We start from the raw sequence: 22101 nt of genomic DNA, 5'->3' as shown, positions 1-22101 counted from the left end.
AAAGGCAAGCATTTGGAAAGAAAACATTTAATTTAGAAAAAAATAGTTTTCAATTATTTGAGTTTCAGAATAAGATTAAAAAGTCAAATAATTCATTTTTAATTGACTTAAATGATTAAAATATTCAACCTTTTAATATTGAAATTATTGAATTAAATTATTTAAAAAGAGAAAAATGAAAAGGGTTTAGTGTCAGTTGCTGCTCCGTTCTTGGACCGACCGAGCTGACACAGCGGACTAGAACACACCTCTCGACTGTGACCCGACAGGTGTGTCCGGCGGGCGAGCGCTGTCAGAACCAGGCCTTCAGCCTGCGTCAGTACAGCCGCGTGGAGATCTTCAGGACGCTGTCTCGGGGCTGGGGTCTGCGCTGCGTCCACGACATCAAGAAGGTAACCACGACACGCGGCGTCACGGGGAGGACGGCGGGTGGCACAGGTCTCACGGGTCTCACGGGTCTCACGCGTCTCCTCCTCAGGGTCAGTTCGTCAGCGAGTACGTGGGCGAGGTCATCGACGAGGAGGAGTGTCGCGCCAGGATCCGACACGCTCAGGAGCACGACATCGGGAACTTCTACATGCTGACCCTGGACAAGGTTGGACTACATTGTTGTGTTTATGTTGACATCATGACTCGGCACGATCTTAAATGTTGACATCATGACTCGGCACGATCGTAAATGTTGACATCATGACTCGGCATAATCGTAAATGTTGACGTCATGACTCGAAACGATCGTAAATGTTGACATCATGACTCGGCATAATCGTAAATGTTGACATCATGACTCGACACGATCGTAAATGTTGACATCATGACTCGGCACGATCGTAAATGTTGACGTCATGACTCGGCACAATCGTAAATGTTGACGTCATGACTCGGCATAATCGTAAATGTTGACATCATGACTCGACACGATCGTAAATGTTGACATCATGACTCGGAATAATCGTAAATGTTGACATCATGACTCGGCACGATCATAAATGTTGCCGTCATGACTCGACACGATCATAAATGTTGCCGTCATGACTCGGCACGATCTTAAATGTTGCCGTCATGACTCGGCACGATCTTAAATGTTGCCGTCATGACTCGGCACGATCTTAAATGTTGCCGTCATGACTCGGCACGATCTTAAATGTTGCCGTCATGACTCGGCACGATCTTAAATGTTGCCGTCATGACTCGGCACGATCTTAAATGTTGCCGTCATGACTCGACACGATCATAAATGTTGCCGTCATGACTCGGCACGATCTTAAATGTTGCCGTCATGACTCGGCACGATCTTAAATGTTGCCGTCATGACTCGGCACGATCTTAAATGTTGCCGTCATGACTCTGCACGATCTTAAATGTTGCCGTCATGACTCGGCACGATCTTAAATGTTGCCGTCATGACTCGGCACGATCATAAATGTTGCCGTCATGACTCTGCACGATCTTAAATGTTGCCGTCATGACTCTGCACGATCTTAAATGTTGCCGTCATGACTCGGCACGATCTTAAATGTTGCCGTCATGACTCGGCACGATCTTAAATGTTGCCGTCATGACTCTGCACGATCTTAAATGTTGCCGTCATGACTCGGCACGATCATAAATGTTGCCGTCATGACTCGACACGATCATAAATGTTGCCGTCATGACTCGGCACGATCTTAAATGTTGCCGTCATGACTCGGCACGATCTTAAATGTTGCCGTCATGACTCGGCACAATCTTAAATGTTGACGTCATGACTCGGCACGATCGTAAATGTTGAAATCATGACTCGGCACGATCTTAAATGTTGCCGTCATGACTCGGCACGATCTTAAATGTTGCCGTCATGACTCGGTACGATCTTAAATGTTGCCGTCATGACTCGGCACGATCTTAAATGTTGCCGTCATGACTCGGCACGATCTTAAATGTTGCCGTCATGACTCGGCACGATCTTAAATGTTGACATCATGACTCGACACGATCATAAATGTTGCCGTCATGACTCGGCACGATCTTAAATGTTGACATCATGACTCGGCACGATCGTAAATGTTGACATCATGACTCGACACGATCATAAATGTTGCCGTCATGACTCGGCACGATCTTAAATGTTGCCGTCATGACTCGGCACGATCTTAAATGTTGCCGTCATGACTCGACACGATCATAAATGTTGCCGTCATGACTCGGCACGATCTTAAATGTTGCCGTCATGACTCGGCACGATCTTAAATGTTGCCGTCATGACTCGGCACGATCTTAAATGTTGACGTCATGACTCGGCACGATCTTAAATGTTGACATCATGACTCGACACGATCATAAATGTTGCCGTCATGACTCGGCACGATCTTAAATGTTGCCGTCATGACTCGGCACGATCTTAAATGTTGCCGTCATGACTCGGCACGATCTTAAATGTTGCCGTCATGACTCTGCACGATCATAAATGTTGCCGTCATGACTCGGCACGATCTTAAATGTTGCCGTCATGACTCGGCACGATCTTAAATGTTGCCGTCATGACTCGGCACGATCTTAAATGTTGCCGTCATGACTCTGCACGATCTTAAATGTTGCCGTCATGACTCGGCACGATCTTAAATGTTGCCGTCATGACTCGACACGATCATAAATGTTGCCGTCATGACTCGGCACGATCTTAAATGTTGCCGTCATGACTCGGCACGATCTTAAATGTTGCCGTCATGACTCGGCACGATCTTAAATGTTGCCGTCATGACTCTGCACGATCTTAAATGTTGCCGTCATGACTCGGCACGATCTTAAATGTTGCCGTCATGACTCGGCACGATCATAAATGTTGCCGTCATGACTCTGCACGATCTTAAATGTTGCCGTCATGACTCTGCACGATCTTAAATGTTGCCGTCATGACTCGGCACGATCTTAAATGTTGCCGTCATGACTCGGCACGATCTTAAATGTTGCCGTCATGACTCTGCACGATCTTAAATGTTGCCGTCATGACTCGGCACGATCATAAATGTTGCCGTCATGACTCGACACGATCATAAATGTTGCCGTCATGACTCGGCACGATCTTAAATGTTGCCGTCATGACTCGGCACGATCTTAAATGTTGCCGTCATGACTCGGCACAATCTTAAATGTTGACGTCATGACTCGGCACGATCGTAAATGTTGAAATCATGACTCGGCACGATCTTAAATGTTGCCGTCATGACTCGGCACGATCTTAAATGTTGCCGTCATGACTCGGTACGATCTTAAATGTTGCCGTCATGACTCGGCACGATCTTAAATGTTGCCGTCATGACTCGGCACGATCTTAAATGTTGCCGTCATGACTCGGCACGATCTTAAATGTTGACATCATGACTCGACACGATCATAAATGTTGCCGTCATGACTCGGCACGATCTTAAATGTTGACATCATGACTCGGCACGATCGTAAATGTTGACATCATGACTCGACACGATCATAAATGTTGCCGTCATGACTCGGCACGATCTTAAATGTTGCCGTCATGACTCGGCACGATCTTAAATGTTGCCGTCATGACTCGACACGATCATAAATGTTGCCGTCATGACTCGGCACGATCTTAAATGTTGCCGTCATGACTCGGCACGATCTTAAATGTTGCCGTCATGACTCGGCACGATCTTAAATGTTGACGTCATGACTCGGCACGATCTTAAATGTTGACATCATGACTCGACACGATCATAAATGTTGCCGTCATGACTCGGCACGATCTTAAATGTTGCCGTCATGACTCGGCACGATCTTAAATGTTGCCGTCATGACTCGGCACGATCTTAAATGTTGACATCATGACTCGGCACGATCGTAAATGTTGAAATCATGACTCGACACGATCTTAAATGTTGCCGTCATGACTCGGCACGATCTTAAATGTTGCCGTCATGACTCGGCACGATCTTAAATGTTGCCGTCATGACTCGGCACGATCTTAAATGTTGCCGTCATGACTCGGCACGATCTTAAATGTTGACGTCATGACTCGGCACGATCGTAAATGTTGAAATCATGACTCGACACGATCATAAATGTTGACGTCATGACTCGACACGATCATAAATGTTGCCGTCATGACTCGGCACGATCTTAAATGTTGCCATCATGACTCGGCACGATCTTAAATGTTGCCGTCATGACTCGGCACGATCTTAAATGTTGCCGTCATGACTCGGCACGATCTTAAATGTTGCCGTCATGACTCGGCACGATCTTAAATGTTGCCGTCATGACTCGGCACGATCTTAAATGTTGACATCATGACTCGACACGATCATAAATGTTGCCGTCATGACTCGGCACGATCTTAAATGTTGACATCATGACTCGGCACGATCTTAAATGTTGCCGTCATGACTCGGCACGATCTTAAATGTTGTCATCATGACTCGGCACGATCTTAAATGTTGCCGTCATGACTCGGCACGATCTTAAATGTTGCCGTCATGACTCGGCACGATCTTAAATGTTGACATCATGACTCGGCACGATCGTAAATGTTGAAATCATGACTCGACACGATCTTAAATGTTGCCGTCATGACTCGGCACGATCTTAAATGTTGCCGTCATGACTCGGCACGATCTTAAATGTTGCCGTCATGACTCGGCACGATCTTAAATGTTGCCGTCATGACTCGGCACGATCTTAAATGTTGCCGTCATGACTCGGCACGATCTTAAATGTTGACGTCATGACTCGGCACGATCGTAAATGTTGAAATCATGACTCGACACGATCATAAATGTTGCCGTCATGACTCGGCACGATCGTAAATGTTGAAATCATGACTCGACACGATCATAAATGTTGACGTCATGACTCGGCACGATCGTAAATGTTGAAATCATGACTCGACACGATCATAAATGTTGACATCATGACTCGGCACGATCGTAAATGTTGACATCATGACTCGGCACGATCATAAATGTTGACATCATGACTCGGCACGATCTTAAATGTTGACGTCATGACTCGGCACGATCATAAATGTTGCCGTCATGACTCGGCACAATCTTAAATGTTGCCGTCATGACTCGGCACGATCATAAATGTTGACATCATGACTCGGCACGATCTTAAATGTTGCCGTCATGACTCGGCACGATCTTAAATGTTGCCGTCATGACTCGACACGATCATAAATGTTGACATCATGACTCTGCACGATCGTAAATGTTGACATCATGACTCGGCACGATCGTAAATGTTGACATCATGACTCGGCACGATCGTAAATGTTGACATCATGACTCGGCACGATCGTAAATGTTGACATCATGACTCGGCACGATCGTAAATGTTGACATCATGACTCGGCACGATCGTAAATGTTGACGTCATGACTCGGCACGATCTTAAATGTTGCCGTCATGACTCGGCACGATCTTAAATGTTGACATCATGACTCGGCACGATCATAAATGTTGACGTCATGACTCGGCTCGATCGTAAATGTTGACATCATGACTCGGCACGATCTTAAATGTTGACATCATGACTCGGCACGATCGTAAATGTTGACATCATGACTCGGCACGATCATAAATGTTGACATCATGACTCGGCACGATCTTAAATGTTGACATCATGACTCGGCACGATCGTAAATGTTGACATCATGACTCGGCACGATCGTAAATGTTGACATCATGACTCGGCACGATCGTAAATGTTGACGTCATGACTCGGCACGATCGTAAATGTTGACATCATGACTCGGCACGATCGTAAATGTTGACATCATGACTCGGCACGATCTTAAATGTTGACATCATGACTCGGCACGATCATAAATGTTGACATCATGACTCGGCACGATCTTAAATGTTGACATCATGACTCGGCACGATCTTAAATGTTGACATCATGACTCGGCACGATCGTAAATGTTGACATCATGACTCGGCACGATCGTAAATGTTGACATCATGACTCGGCACGATCGTAAATGTTGACATCATGACTCGGCACGATCGTAAATGTTGACATCATGACTCGGCACGATCGTAAATGTTGACATCATGACTCGGCACGATCTTAAATGTTGACATCATGACTCGGCACGATCGTAAATGTTGACATCATGACTCGGCACGATCTTAAATGTTGACATCATGACTCGGCACGATCGTAAATGTCGACATCATGACTCGACACGATCGTAAATGTTGACATCATGACTCGGCACGATCTTAAATGTTGACATCATGACTCGGCACGATCGTAAATGTTGACATCATGACTCGGCACGATCATAAATGTTGACATCATGACTCGGCACGATCTTAAATGTTGACATCATGACTCGGCACGATCTTAAATGTTGACATCATGACTCGGCACGATCGTAAATGTTGACATCATGACTCGGCACGATCGTAAATGTTGACATCATGACTCGGCACGATCGTAAATGTTGACATCATGACTCGGCACGATCGTAAATGTTGACATCATGACTCGGCACGATCGTAAATGTTGACGTCATGACATTGTTGTGTTCTGGCGGCTCCAGGACCGGATCATCGACGCCGGGCCGAAGGGGAACGAAGCCCGGTTCATGAACCACTGCTGTCAACCCAACTGTGAGACGCAGAAGTGGACGGTGAGCGGAGACACCAGAGTCGGACTGTTCGCGCTGGTGGACGTCGCAGCAGGTTTGAACTCCATCCTCTCGTCCAATCAAATCTCTCAGTGCTCCACTCAGTGGGCGGAGCTTATGACAAAGAAAGCGTCCCATTGGTTGATGTTGTAACTTGTGGTCCAATCACCTTCACAAACATGTTTGTGTGAGTGTGTAGCGTCAATAAAGTTGTTTTTATGTTAACACAATCAAACGTGTTGGAGTCATGTGACCTGATGACATCATGACCTTGGCTCGACCTTCAGGAACGGAGCTGACCTTCAACTACAACCTGGAGTGTTTGGGAAACGGCAAGACGGTGTGTAAATGTGGAGCCTCCAACTGTAGCGGCTTCTTGGGCGTCAGACCGAAGGTGAGCGTCGACCTTTGACCTTTGATCTATGAAGGTCGTTAGAGTCATCCGTCCATGTTTATTTTTACTCAATCACATGTTGAGTCTGAAGTTTAAAAGTTTTCCATTTTAATGATCATTTTATCTGAGATGAATTTTATTGTGTCGTCCGACCTTTGACCCTGATAATATTCTGGTTATTATTGATTTCAATTGTTTTAAAATAATTGAAGTAAATCATTTTTAAAAGGTTGACTTTGATTTAAAACAATAATTTCATTAAATATATATATTTTTTAAATGAATTTAAAAAAAATTAACACAGTTTAATATTATTATTCAAAAATAAATGTTTTAAATTCAATATATTTTAATTCATAGTATTTTAATTTCAATATAAATGTTGTTATAATAGACTCACCAGACAAAACCAACAGAGCTCAGAGCTACTGGATCGTTGATCCAAACTGATGATCATGTGACCAACAAAAAAAATTCAGTCTTTCAATAAACAAATTGTTGAATTAAAATAATTTCCAAACAATAAATATTTATTTAGTTAAAGTTTATTCAAAATTTTAAATCTTGTAACATCAGCATGACTCGGCACAATGAAAATGTTGACATCATGACTCGGCACGATCGTAAATGTTGACATCATGACTCGGCACGATCATAAATGTTGACATCATGACTCGGCACAATGAAAATGTTGAAGTCATGACTCGGCACGATCGTAAATGTTGAAGTCATGACTCGGCACGATCGTAAATGTTGACATCATGACTCGGCACAATGAAAATGTTGCCATCATGACTCGGCACGATCGTAAATGTTGAAGTCATGACTCGGCACGATCATAAATGTTGACATCATGACTCGGCACAATGAAAATGTTGAAGTCATGACTCGGCACGATCGTAAATGTTGAAGTCATGACTCGGCACGATCGTAAATGTTGACATCATGACTCGGCACAATGAAAATGTTGACATCATGACTCGACACGATCGTAAATGTTGACATCATGACTCGGCACGATCGTAAATGTTGACGTCATGACTCGACACGATCTTAAATGTTGACGTCATGACTCGGCACGATCGTAAATGTTGACGTCATGACTCGACACGATCGTAAATGTTGACGTCATGACTCGGCACGATCGTAAATGTTGACGTCATGACTCGGCACGATCGTAAATGTTGACATCATGACTCGGCACGATCGTAAATGTTGATGTCATGACTCTGCACGATCGTAAATGTTGACGTCATGACTCGGCACGATCGTAAATGTTGACGTCATGACTCGGCACGATCGTAAATGTTGACGTCATGACTCGGCACGATCGTAAATGTTGACGTCATGACTCGGCACGATCGTAAATGTTGACGTCATAACTCGGCACGATCGTAAATGTTGACGTCATGACTCGGCACGATCGTAAATGTTGACGTCATGACTCGGCACGATCGTAAATGTTGACGTCATGACTCGGCACGATCGTAAATGTTGACATCATGACTCGGCACGATCGTAAATGTTGACATCATGACTCGGCATGATCGTAAATGTTGACATCATGACTCGGCACGATGTAAATGTTGACATCATGACTCGGCACGATGTAAATGTTGACATCATGACTCGGCACGATCGTAAATGTTGACATCATGACTCGGCACGAGCGTAAATGTTGACGTCATGACTCGGCACAATGTAAATGTTGACATCATGACTCGGCACAATGTAAATGTTGACGTCATGACTCGGCACAATGTAAATGTTGACGTCATGACTCGGCACGATGTAAATGTTGACATCATGACTCGGCACGATCGTAAATGTTGACATCATGACTCGGCACGAGCGTAAATGTTGACATCATGACTCGGCACAATGTAAATGTTGACATCATGACTCGGCACAATGTAAATGTTGAAGTCATGACTCGGCACAATATTAATGTTGACATCATGATTCGGCACGATCGTAAATGTCGACGTCATGACTCGGCACGATCGTAAATGTCGACGTCATGACTCGGCACAATGTAAATGTTGAAGTCATGACTCGGCACAATATTAATGTTGACATCATGATTCGGCACGATCGTAAATGTTGACGTCATGACTCGGCACGATCGTAAATGTCGACGTCATGACTCGGCACAATGTAAATGTTGAAGTCATGACTCGGCACAATATTAATGTTGACGTCATGACTCGGCACGATCGTAAATGTTGACGTCATGACTCGACACGATCTTAAATGTCGACATCATGACTCGGCACGATCGTAAATGTCGACATCATGACTCGGCACGATCGTATATGTTGACATCATGACTCGGCACGATCGTAAATGTCGACATCATGACTCGGCACGATCGTATATGTTGACATCATGACTCGGCACGATCGTAAATGTCGACATCATGACTCGACACGATCGTAAATGTTGACATCATGACTCGGCACGATCGTAAATGTCGACATCATGACTCGGCACAATGAAAATGTTGAAGTCATGACTCGGCACCATCGTAAATGTTGACGTCATGACTCGGCACGATCGTAAATGTTGACATCATGACTCGGCACGATCGTAAATGTTGACATCATGACTCGGCACGATCGTAAATGTCGACGTCATGACTCGGCACGATCGTAAATGTTGACGTCATGACTCGGCACGATCGTAAATGTTGACGTCATGACTCGGCACGATCGTAAATGTTGACATCATGACTCGACACGATCGTAAATGTTGACGTCATGACTCGGCACGATCGTAAATGTCGACATCATGACTCGACACGATCGTAAATGTTGACATCATGACTCGGCACGATCTTAAATGTTGACGTCATGACTCGGCACGATCGTAAATGTTGACGTCATGACTCGACACGATCTTAAATGTTTACATCATGACTCGGCACGATCCTAAATGTTGACATCATGACTCGGCACGATCTTAAATGTTGACGTCATGACTCGGCACGATCTTAAATGTTGACGTCATGACTCGACACGATCGTAAATGTCGACATCATGACTCGGCACAATCTTAAATGTTGACATCATGACTCGGCACGATCTTAAATGTTGACGTCATGACTCGGCACGATCGTCAATGTTGACGTCATGACTCGGCACGATCGTAAATGTCGACATCATGACTCGGCACAATCTTAAATGTTGACATCATGACTCGGCACGATCTTAAATGTTGACGTCATGACTCGGCACGATCGTAAATGTTGACGTCATGACTCGGCACGATCGTCAATGTCGACATCATGACTCGGCACGATCTTAAATGTTGACGTCATGACTCGGCACGATCGTAAATGTTGACGTCATGACTCGGCACGATCGTCAATGTCGACATCATGACTCGGCACGATCTTAAATGTTGACATCATGACTCGACACGATCGTAAATGTTGACATCATGACTCGGCACGATCTTAAATGTTGACGTCATGACTCGGCACGATCGTAAATGTTGACGTCATGACTCGGCACGATCTTAAATGTTGACATCATGACTCGACACGATCGTAAATGTTGACATCATGACTCGGCACGATCTTAAATGTTGACGTCATGACTCGGCACGATCTTAAATGTTGACATCATGACTCGACACGATCGTAAATGTTGACATCATGACTCGGCACGATCTTAAATGTTGACGTCATGACTCGGCACGATCGTAAATGTTGACGTCATGACTCGGCACGATCTTAAATGTTGACATCATGACTCGGCACGATCGTAAATGTCGACATCATGACTCGGCACAATCTTAAATGTTGACATCATGACTCGGCACGATCTTAAATGTTGACGTCATGACTCGGCACGATCGTAAATGTTGACGTCATGACTCGGCGCGATCGTAAATGTCGACATCATGACTCGGCACGATCTTAAATGTTGACATCATGACTCGGCACGATCGTAAATGTTGACGTCATGACTCGGCACGATCGTAAATGTCGACATCATGACTCGGCACGATCGTAAATGTTGACGTCATGACTCGGCACGATCGTAAATGTCGACATCATGACTCGGCACGATCGTAAATGTCGACATCATGACTCGGCACGATCGTAAATGTTGACGTCATGACTCGGCACGATCTTAAATGTCGACATCATGACTCGGCACGATCTTAAATGTCGACGTCATGACTCGGCACGATCTTAAATGTTGACGTCATGACTCGGCACGATCGTAAATTCGTGTCGAGCTAATCTCAAGCAAACTTGCTTCTGACCCAGAACAACCCGCCGTCCGACGACAAGAACCGTAAGCTGAGGCGAGGCGGTCGGCGCCGCAGGAAGAAGGTCGTGGTGACGAAGGAGCGCGAGGACGACTGCTTCAGCTGCGGCGACGGCGGACAGATGGTCTCGTGCAAGAAGCCCGGCTGCCCTAAAGTCTACCACGCCGACTGCCTGAACCTGACCAAGCGTCCGGCAGGTGCGTCCCGCGGGCGAGCAGCTCCGGGCCGGCGCTGACCTCTGCTGTGTCCTCAGGTCGCTGGGAGTGTCCGTGGCATCAGTGCGACGTCTGCGGGAAAGAAGCCTCGTCCTTCTGCCAGATGTGTCCCACGTCCTGCTGCAACAAGCACCGCGACGGCGTCCTGTTCGCGTCCAAGCTGGACGGGACGCTGTGCTGCAGCGAGCACGACCCCTGCGGCCCCGACCCGCTGGAGCCGGGCGAGATCCGGGAGTTCGTGCCGGAGCCCAGAACGTTGACGTCCGGGCTGGGCATGGCCGTCCTGCCGCCCGCCGGCCCCGCCCCCAAGAGGGCGCCGGAGGCTCCCGACTCGGCTTCGTTTTCCGTCCCCATCACGATCCCCGTGGCCCCCCCGCCGGACTCGCCCGACATGTTCGCCCTCCCTCAGTACTCGCCCATCAGCTCCTACGAGGACGACAGGGACGTGGAGGAGCTGCTGGAGGAGGACGAGGAGCTGCTGGAGGACAGGTCCGATGACGAGCTGGAGTACTTTGAATTCAAGGATGAAGACGAAGATGATGAGGAGGAGGAGGAGGAAGAAGAGGAAGAAGAGGAAGAAGAAGAAGAAGAGTGACACATCACTCTCAAAGAACCTGAGTCAGCAGTTCTTCAGGTTGAACTTACTGGTGCTGGCAGGTGACATGGTCACACACACAATAACACACATACACACACCCACTCATACACACACACACACACATTAACACACATACGCTCACATTAACACACATACACACCCACTCATACACACACACACACACATTAAGACACATACGCTCACATTAACACACACACACTCATGAACACATACACACAATAACACACATACACACACACACACACACTCACAAACACACTCACACACACTCATTAACACACGTACACACACACAATAACACGCATTTAAACACATACACACCCACTCATACACATACACACAAACACACACATACACCCACTCACACACACACTCACATTAACACACTCACACTCAAACACATACACACCCACTCATACACACACTCTCTTTAACACACATACACACACTCATACACACACACTCATTAACATACATTCACACACACATACACATAAAAATTCATACGCACACAAACTTACTCAGACTCACTCACACACTCACACACACACACACACACTCCAGTTACACACCGGAGAGATTCCTTAAGTTCACACGGACGGCAACAGCACGAGAGTCTCTGTCAATCAAAAGAGCTAAAAAGAAAAAAAAGATTTTAAACCATATTTTTAATAGTTTTCTTGATCTTTAATGTTATGACTTTGTTTCTTCAAAAGTGTCCTTTAAATATTTATTAACGTTCAAACGTCGTCTTTTCATCCACAATATTTATTGACTCCTCATAGGTTGGCTTTCAGCTCCATCTTCCCGAACTGCACTTGAACGCACCGCGAGCGAAGCGTTGCCGTCCGTGTCGACGCGTCGCACTTTCCAGACCAGAGTAGTCGAGTATTTATGATCAGATATTTATCGCCTCATTTAACTGTAAATACAGAAACACTAAAGCCACAGATATTTGTTTGTTTTTTTAAAAGACTGTGAATAAACAAATATAATAAGGTTTTCACTTCCTGGTTCAAAGGTCACGTGCGGAGGCGGAGTCACGACGTCGCTCAAATGTAGCAACGAAATTGATCCTCGATCGGTTTTATTATTTATTGTTTATACCAACAATGTGTCGTCACATGACTTGAATGTTTCCATGACGACGACTCTCGACACAAACGGATGAAAATGTGACGATTCGAGCGTTAAATCGTACGAATCCGACGGGAAGAACGTTCAAGCTAATGCTAATGCTAATGCTAAAGCTGCTAATAGAGTTGTGGGTTTGAATCTGAAGTGTTGAGCAAACATTTGTGTCGATGTTGTCGGTTCATGTTTGTGTCGCGACACCACGAGTCGTTGGTTTGAACTCAAGGTCGTTTGAAGGACTCGTCGTCTATAAACTCTGATTGTGTCAAATGTGTTTGTGTAGCTGCAGCAGCTCCAAGATGTGATCTTGATGTAAATATTGTGTGTGTGAGGTTTTGATACTACGGCTCTGGTTAGCGCCCCCTATGGTCACTCATTTGTTTCTTCAAGTTCCCCCCAAACTCTTTCTTACAGAAGCAACAGTTTCATTCCAGTGTAAATAATGTCTGTTGTGAGACGCGTGGAAGCAAAAATACAAACGTACGAGAAGAACGTGTTCTCTTGTCTTCTTTCACTCAGAGCTCTGACGTGTTCCTGCGCCAGAGTGAGAGCCGGAGCGTCGGAGCAGAGCTTTCATCTCAGAAGAAGTTTCTTTGTTTTTCTAGCTGGAAACACGTGAAGATCACTCTGGCTCAGGAACATCAAGGGTTTCTCAGATGGCATGTTCTGCTTGTTCCCAGCTCTCCAGGGTCGTGGAGATTGGTTTCACAAAACTCTCTTGATAATGACAACACACACACGCACACACAGACCACACATGAAAAGATGAAAGAAAACACACACACATAGATAAAACACACGACACATAGATGACACACACAGACATAGTCGACACATGGATAACAAACACACAGATAATACACACACGACAAATTGATGAAACACACACAGAAAAAGATGACACATGGACATCACACATGTGTTGACTACACACACACAGACGACATACACACATGTAAACAACACACAAACATTGATGACACACATGTAAACACGCACCCATTGACGACACACTCATACACACATGTAAAAAAAAAACACATATACAGACATGTAAACAACACACAAACATTGATGACACACACATGTAAACATCACACTGACATGGACTACACACACGCGGACGACACTCACACACACATAGACTACACACACACTCACACAGACTACACACACATGGACGACACTCACACACACACACACACACGGACGACACACACAAACACACACGGACGACGCTCACAGACAACACACACACACGGACGACACCCACACACACATGGACGACGTTCACACACACACACACACACACAGACGACACTCACTCACACACACATGGACGACGTTCACACACACACACACACATGTACGACGTTCACACACACATGGACGACACTCACACACACATGGACGACACTCACACACACATGGACGACACTCACACACACATGGACGACACTCTCACACACACACGGACGACACACACACACATAGACGACACACACACACATAGACGACACTCGCACACACATGGACGACACTCACACACACATGGACGACACTCACACACACATAGACGACACTCACACACACATAGACGACACACACACACACACACACGAGGACGACACACACACACACATAGACGACACTCACACACACACACACACACACTTTTCAACTTGAAGACTTTAATGAATTTAACAACAAACTATAAAAAGTTTTGCTGACGATGAAGCGTCGTCATGGCAACTCAATAAAAGGCAATAAATAGTCGAGGATCAGATTCTTCGTCGCTGATCCTCATCAGACATTCACAGAAACACCAGAGAACAATCGTAACATGTAGAGGTCAGAGGTCGAGTGCATCACCACCTCGACACGCTTCATGCAGGTGAGGGTCGTGAGTCGAGTTCAACGTCCTTGAACCAGAACTTCCAGGTGAAGGAGATGTAAACGGCCTCCGTGACAGTAGAGGGCGCCACCTGTCGTGGCGTGAGGGGGATCTTTGGAGGCTTGGAGAGCAGCAGCGCCACCTTCAGGTCCACAAGGGGATCAGTTGTTATGACAACAGGAGTAGAAGTACGAGTCCTTCTTCTGACCCAGGTCCACGCCCGTCTCTTCTGCAGGGATCACATGGTCAACACACCTGGATCTACAGGTAGAGACTCGTTCGCACAGCGATAACACGATGAATCCTTCAAAAGGTTTATGGATCCAGATGGTCATCAACTTGCTGAATGGTGTTTTTTTTTCTAAAACTGATGTTGACAAATCTCTTTAAGCGAATGATAAACTGCAGTTATTAAACAAATGTGTATTAGTTGTGTGAATGCTGGGAAGCAGTCATTGTGTGAATGCTGGGAAGCACTCGTGTTTTCTTCCGACGTAAACTTTGTGCCGCTTCTCCTCCCACGAATTTTAACCGTTCAAACTTTTATCCGAAATACTGGCGATGTTCTATCTTTCTTTTATCTCTTCCACTCTCTGTTATTCCTCTTTTTCTACCCCATTCATTTCAATGGGGAAAATCTTTAACTCATGTTTCAACTCCTTCCACTTTGACCTACTACTTGTACTTTTACTACTCATTTTACTTTTCTACAACTTCTATTTTTACTACTACTTCTACTTCCACTACTACTTATATTTTCACTAATTCCACTTCTACTTTAACTTCTACTTCCACTAATACTTCTACTACTAATACTACTACTACTTCTACTTCCACTACTACTTATATTTTCACTAATTCCACTTATACTTTAACTTCTACTTCCACTAATACTTCTACTACTACTTCTACTTCCACTACTACTTATATTTTTACTAATTCCACATATACTTCAACTTCTACTTCCACTAATACTTCTACTACTACTTCTACTTCCACTACTACTTATATTTTCACTAATTCCACTTATACTTTAACTTCTACTTCCACTAATACTTCTACTACTACTTCTACTTCCACTACTACTTATATTTTTACTAATTCCACTTATACTTAAACTTCTACTTCCACTAATACTAATAATTCCACTACTAATACTACTACTACTTCTACTTCCACTACTACTTATATTTTCACTAATTCCACTTCTACTTTAACTTCTACTTCCACTAATACTTCTACTACTAATACTACTACTACTAATTCCACTACTAATACTACTACTACTTCTACTTCCACTAATACTAATACTACTAATTCCACTACTAATACTACTACTACTTCTACTTCCACTACTACTTATATTTTCACTAATTCCACTTCTACTTTAATTTCTACTTCCACTAATACTTCTACTACTAATACTACTAATTCCACTACTACTTCCACTACTACTTATATTTTCACTAATTCCACTTCTACTTTAACTTCTACTTCCACAGCAGGGTCAACATTCACACATTTCTACTCTCTCTCGTTACTTCTGTATTTATCTGTGTGTAGAATAAAGTCTAATAAAGGTCGTTTAAAACGATGAGTAACTAATGTCCTGTTATTACACGTGAACAAGTCTTTGGTTAATAAGTGTTTATAAAGTGAACTACGTTCATATTAACCTTTGAATGAAAATGTTAATGTTTTATTCTTTATTTATTAGCAATGATTTCTTTTTCTTATAAAATGTCACCATTGCAATAAATCAACGACTCGGCAAAAATGTATCGAGAGAGAAAATGTTGAATATTTAAAGATAAATATTTATATTAAAAACAAATACTTGAATCATACATTAAAATACATTTGTAAACAACTATAATATTATATAAAGAATACTTCAGACTTTCATTTAGGAAAACAGAATAAATAAACTAAATGTTTAAAGACTAAAGAATTTAAAGAGAAACTATGAGTTAAATTTGTGTCGAAGAAATGATTCAATGGTTTGATTCTCAAAAAGAATCGTATCCGAGTCACGGGTCACGAGTCACGAGTCACGGGTCACGAGTCACGGGTCACGAGTCACGGGTCACAGGTCACGAGTCACGGGTCACGGGTCTGGTTAAAACTCGGGTGAGAGCGACTCACCCGTCATGAACTGGAAGGCGGCGCTGTTGTAATCTTCGGCGACTTTCTGGAACAGCTCGTCTGCAACAGTGAGGACACGGCGGTCAGGGGGGATGTTGCCCCGGGGAGCTGGGACTCTGTGACTCACCAACGTTGTTTCCCGTTTTACTGGAGGTCTCGAAGTGCTGCGCTCCGATCTCTGCCGCACACACACACACACACACACACACCCCTCAGGTCACGTGACCAACCGACCAGGAAGTGTCTCGACCTTCACACTGACCTTCGGCGAAGTCCGTGGCGTCGTGGAAGTCGATCTGGCGAAGCCCTCGGTCGGCCTGGATCAGGTCGTTCTTGGTGCCGCACAGGTAGATCCGACAGTGCTGTGGACGGAGAGGTGAGAAGGAGACACGGAGGAGAGGAACGTGTCTCACCTCCTCACAGTTCTGCAGCTCCTTCACCCAGAAGCGAGCTCTCTGGAAGCTGCTGCTGTCCGTCAAGTCTGCGTCAAAAGAGCAATGAGACCCACAGCTCCCTCTGGTGGACAGGGAGGCCAGTTTACCGTAGCACACGATGGCAGCTCGCGCTCCTCTGTAGTAGATCCTGCTCATGGCCTCGTAGCGTTCGGAGCCGGCGGTGTCCTGAGCAGAAGACGAGCTCGTTTCACAAGGAAGGCAAAGTAGAGCTACATCTTTGAAAAAGGCTCAGAAATGAACAAAGTGATGTAGTACACACACCGGGCCTGCAGGGGGTGATGAGACAAAAACGAAGGTGGATAAACTTAACCCTCGTGTCGTCTCAGGGTCAAGGTGACCCGGAGGCCTCCAGGGACACAAGGGATACCACAAACATATTTGTTTTCAGGCCTCCGGGTCACCTTGACCCTGAGACGACACAAAGGATAAATGTTTGAGTGACAATAAAGCGACATTAAGAGACTGAATGGTCTTTCAGTGAAGATTTGGTTTTTATTGACGTAAACAAACGTCATGTGATAGTTTCATAGTTGGAATGAAGAACATCTGCGCCGTTCTAGATCCATCCATCCATCCCTCCCTCTATCCATCCATCCATCCATCCATCCCTCTATCCATCCATCCATCCATCCCTCCCTCTATCCATCCATCCATCCATCCACCCCTCTATCCATCCATCCACCCCTCCATCCATCCATCCACCCCTCCATCCATCCATCCATCCCTCTATCCATCCATCCATCCATCCAGCCACCACTACATCCATCCATCCATCCATCCATCCACCCCTCTATCAACCCATCATCCATCCACCCACCCCTCTATCATTCCATCCAGCCCTCTATCCACCCACCACTACATCCATCCATCCATCCATCCATACACCCCTCTATCCATCCATCCATCCATCCATCCATCCATCCATCCATCCAGCCCTCTATCCACCCACCCACCACTACATCCATCCACCCATCCACCCCTCTATCCATCCATCCATCCACCCCTCTATCCATCCATCCATCCATCCATCCAGCCCTCTATCCACCCACCCACCACTACATCCATCCACCCATCCATCCATCCACCCCTCTATCCACCCACCCACCACTACATCCATCCATCCATCCATCCATCCATCCATCCATCCATCCACCCCTCTATTCACCCACCCACCAATCCATCCATCCATCCATCCATCCATCCATCCATCCATCCATCCATCCATCCACCCACCCCCAATCCATCCATCCATCCATCCATCCACCCCTCTATCCATCCATCCATCCATCCATCCATCCACCCACCCCTCTATCGTTCCATCCAGCCCTCTATCCACCCACCACTACATCCATCCATCCATCCATCCATCCACCCCTCCATCCATACAGGCCTCTATCCACCCACCCACCACTACATCCATCCATCCATCCACCCCTCTATCCACCCACCAATCCATCCATCCATCCATCCATCCATCCAGCCCTCTATCCACCCACCCACCACTACATCCATCCATCCATCCATCCACCCACCCATCCATCCATCATCCTCACGTTCCTTCACTTACCCACAATCCCAGGGTGATGACTTTGTCTCCAACCTGGATGGGTTTGGCGACAAACGCTGCTCCGATGGTCTGGGAGGAGAAAGAAGTTCACGATCACGTGGATCCTGACATGTGAGCGCGACAGGTCATGTGACGCAGCAGAACATTGGAGGGTGAAGACATGTCTACACGATACAGACGTTCTCTTGTTCTGCTCCGAACCTTCTCCTCATTCACTCGGCCTTGAACCTGTGAACCTTCATCTCTAACTTCAACCGTCAGAACACGAGAGGAAGTTTCACACGTGCGGCGTCTGTCGACTCATATTTGATTGACGGATGGATGGATTGATTGACGGGACGCAGACTCACGTTCTGGTACGGTCCCACCAGGAAGCGCTGGTGCACGTATCTCTCCACCAGGCTGGTCTTTCCGACGCTCTCCTTCCCCAGCATCACCACTTTAGCGTCCACACGCATGGCGGTCATCCTGTGACGGACAGATGAAGGACTCCATCAAACTGCTGTTGTGACAGACAGATGAAGGACAGATGACGGACAGATGAAGGACAGATGACGGACAGATGAAGGACAGATGACGGACAGATGACGGACAGATGACGGACAGATGAAGGACAGATGACGGACAGATGACGGACAGATGAAGGACAGATGAAGGACAGATGAAGGACAGATGATGGACAGATGATGGACAGATGAAGGACAGATGAAGGACAGATGAAGGACAGATGAAGGACAGATGAAGGACAGATGATGGACAGATGAAGGACAGATGAAGGACAGATGAAGGACAGATGATGGACAGATGAAGGACAGATGAAGGACAGATGAAGGACAGAGGAAGGACAGATGATGGACAGATGACGGACAGATGAAGGACAGATGTAGGACAGATGAAGGACAGATGAAGGACAGATGACGGACAGATGAAGGACAGATGACGGACAGATGAAGGACAGATGAAGGACAGATGACGGACAGATGACGGACAGATGACGGACAGATGAAGGACAGATGAAGGACAGATGAAGGACAGATGACGGACAGATGACGGACAGATGAAGGACAGATGAAGGACAGATGATGGACAGATGAAGGACAGATGAAGGACAGATGATGGACAGATGAAGGACAGATGAAGGACAGATGAAGGACAGATGACGGACAGATGACGGACAGATGAAGGACAGATGAAGGACAGATGAAGGACAGATGAAGGACAGATGATGGACAGATGAAGGACAGATGAAGGACAGATAAAAGACTCCATCAAACGGTCGCTGGACTCGATGAACTTCCTCTTCTCACGTGTGATGACGGGAAGTGTTGGTTCATCAGGGACTTTTTAAACCACAGATTATATGAACTTCATGATAAAACATTTGACAAATCAATGCAGTAAAATCTTTTGTAAATTACACTAAAAATCAAGTTTAAAATAGGAGAAGAACTACAGTGACGTCATGTTTAAATACGTGACTTTTAAAAGACAAAAGACATATTGACCTCATTTCAGAGAACGTTGTTAAAATGCCATGTTTGAGAAAAGAGTAAATATTCTGACGGTTATTGAGACTAGAAGTAATAAACATAAATAACAAAAGTCAACTGATAATAGTTTATAAACCAGACATATTTAAGACCAACATCAAACTATGAACATTTCACCACGAACTGTTGAGGAAAACATCATTTTTTCAGGTTTAGTTTCAAATTCAAAGTTTCTCTAAAGAATCCAGAGGTTTGTGGTCATTTGTTAGCTTAGCTGCCGCCGCGTTAGCTCACTTCCACGCAGCAGTCAAGGGTCCAGACTCACCTGGCAGGTAAACTCGACGCGACAGATCAGTTCCAGAGGTTGAGTTCGTCCATAAAGAACCACAACAATGTCTGGACTCGCCTCGAAAGAACCGGTTCTACCGTCAAGAAGTCCAGTCGCTCATGTTGACGCCACACTGGCTGCACGGTTGCGCAACGCAAACAGCTTCGGTTCTGAACGGTGTCTCCTCGGAACGGAAGGAAGACTCGACGAGGACTTTCCTGCGATTATTACCAAACCATGGAAAGAACCAGAATATTTCTGGGTGTGGATCCGAGCTCTGTTTATTTGGGTCGGAACTAAATCTGTGTGCGAGTGAACGGGAGTGATTTGACAGTGACACCCACCGGAAGTCACGGTGGCTGTTACCAGGCGCCGGGGCAGGTAAATAAATACATACATTAATTTAAAATGCTTTTTTTTTTATTTAAAGATGAATGTATTGACTCTGTTTTAATTTAATCTTTAATTTATTTTATTTTTTTATCATGTGTCATTCATCAGGGCCAGGAATATGACACGTTACTGAGCCAGAGTGCGTTTCCAGCCTTTTGTCAATTACTTACTTTATTTTGAAGCGAACTTTTCTTTAAAAAATAATAATAATTTCTGTGACGTATGTTACCTCGTCACGCGCTCGTGTCAGCAGTAGAAGCTTCCATCCTAAAGAGTCTCACCTGCAACCAAACACTTTGTTTTTATTATAAATGATGTCAATCCTTGATTTAATTCCTTACAAAGTCGTTTCCTTGTGTGAGTATCGAGGCCATGTTGAGGAAAAGGATCTTGAAATGACAGGATGAAGGTGAAAGTTTAACAACAAAGGCGAATATATGTTTTTTTGTCTTTAAAATATGGAAGTAAATCAAGGTCATCAGAATATTGAATGGTTGAATTTAAAAAGGTTGAATTCATCTCAATTAATCAATATTTGTTATATTTTAATTT

General features: G+C 45.1%; 2 protein-coding genes across 8 annotated transcripts in view; one reads left to right on the top strand and one right to left on the bottom strand.

Annotated features, from left to right (window-relative positions):
- The window catches only part of nsd1b (nuclear receptor binding SET domain protein 1b), a 46607-nt gene extending 32838 nt beyond the window's left edge, over positions 1-13769 (top strand). For all 6 annotated transcript variants that reach the window (XM_087806727.1, XM_087806726.1, XM_087806725.1 and 3 more), the window contains exons 22-27: positions 270-392; positions 479-595; positions 6548-6689; positions 6922-7028; positions 11308-11506; positions 11563-13769. In XM_087806727.1, coding sequence (XP_087662853.1) covers positions 270-392; positions 479-595; positions 6548-6689; positions 6922-7028; positions 11308-11506; positions 11563-12119 — 1245 coding nt within the window. In that variant the 3' untranslated portion in view covers positions 12120-13769. The remainder of the gene's footprint in view (positions 1-269; positions 393-478; positions 596-6547; positions 6690-6921; positions 7029-11307; positions 11507-11562) is intronic.
- Positions 13770-14951: 1182 nt separating this feature from the next.
- Positions 14952-21837, bottom strand: rab24 (RAB24, member RAS oncogene family). 2 transcript variants are annotated; one of them, XM_087807962.1, is made up of 9 exons: positions 21779-21837; positions 19689-19806; positions 19339-19407; positions 17858-17936; positions 17730-17797; positions 17579-17678; positions 17444-17494; positions 17317-17376; positions 14952-15400 (listed from the first exon to the last, which is right to left on the bottom strand). In XM_087807962.1, the coding sequence occupies exons 2-9, from the start codon at positions 19803-19805 to the stop codon at positions 15333-15335; spliced, it is 612 nt and encodes a 203-aa protein (XP_087664088.1). In that variant the 5' UTR covers position 19806; positions 21779-21837; the 3' UTR covers positions 14952-15332. The 2 variants fall into 2 exon arrangements, with proteins under 2 accessions (XP_087664088.1, XP_087664086.1); XM_087807960.1 differs by lacking the exon at positions 21779-21837 and adding an exon at positions 21154-21484.
- Positions 21838-22101: the final 264 nt, after the last annotated feature.

Source organism: Callionymus lyra, chromosome 14 (assembly GCF_982586985.1).
Source record: "Callionymus lyra chromosome 14, fCalLyr1.hap1.1, whole genome shotgun sequence".
In the NCBI taxonomy this organism is placed as follows: Eukaryota; Metazoa; Chordata; class Actinopteri; order Syngnathiformes; family Callionymidae; genus Callionymus; species Callionymus lyra.
This window is presented reverse-complemented; position numbering and strand designations above follow the sequence as displayed.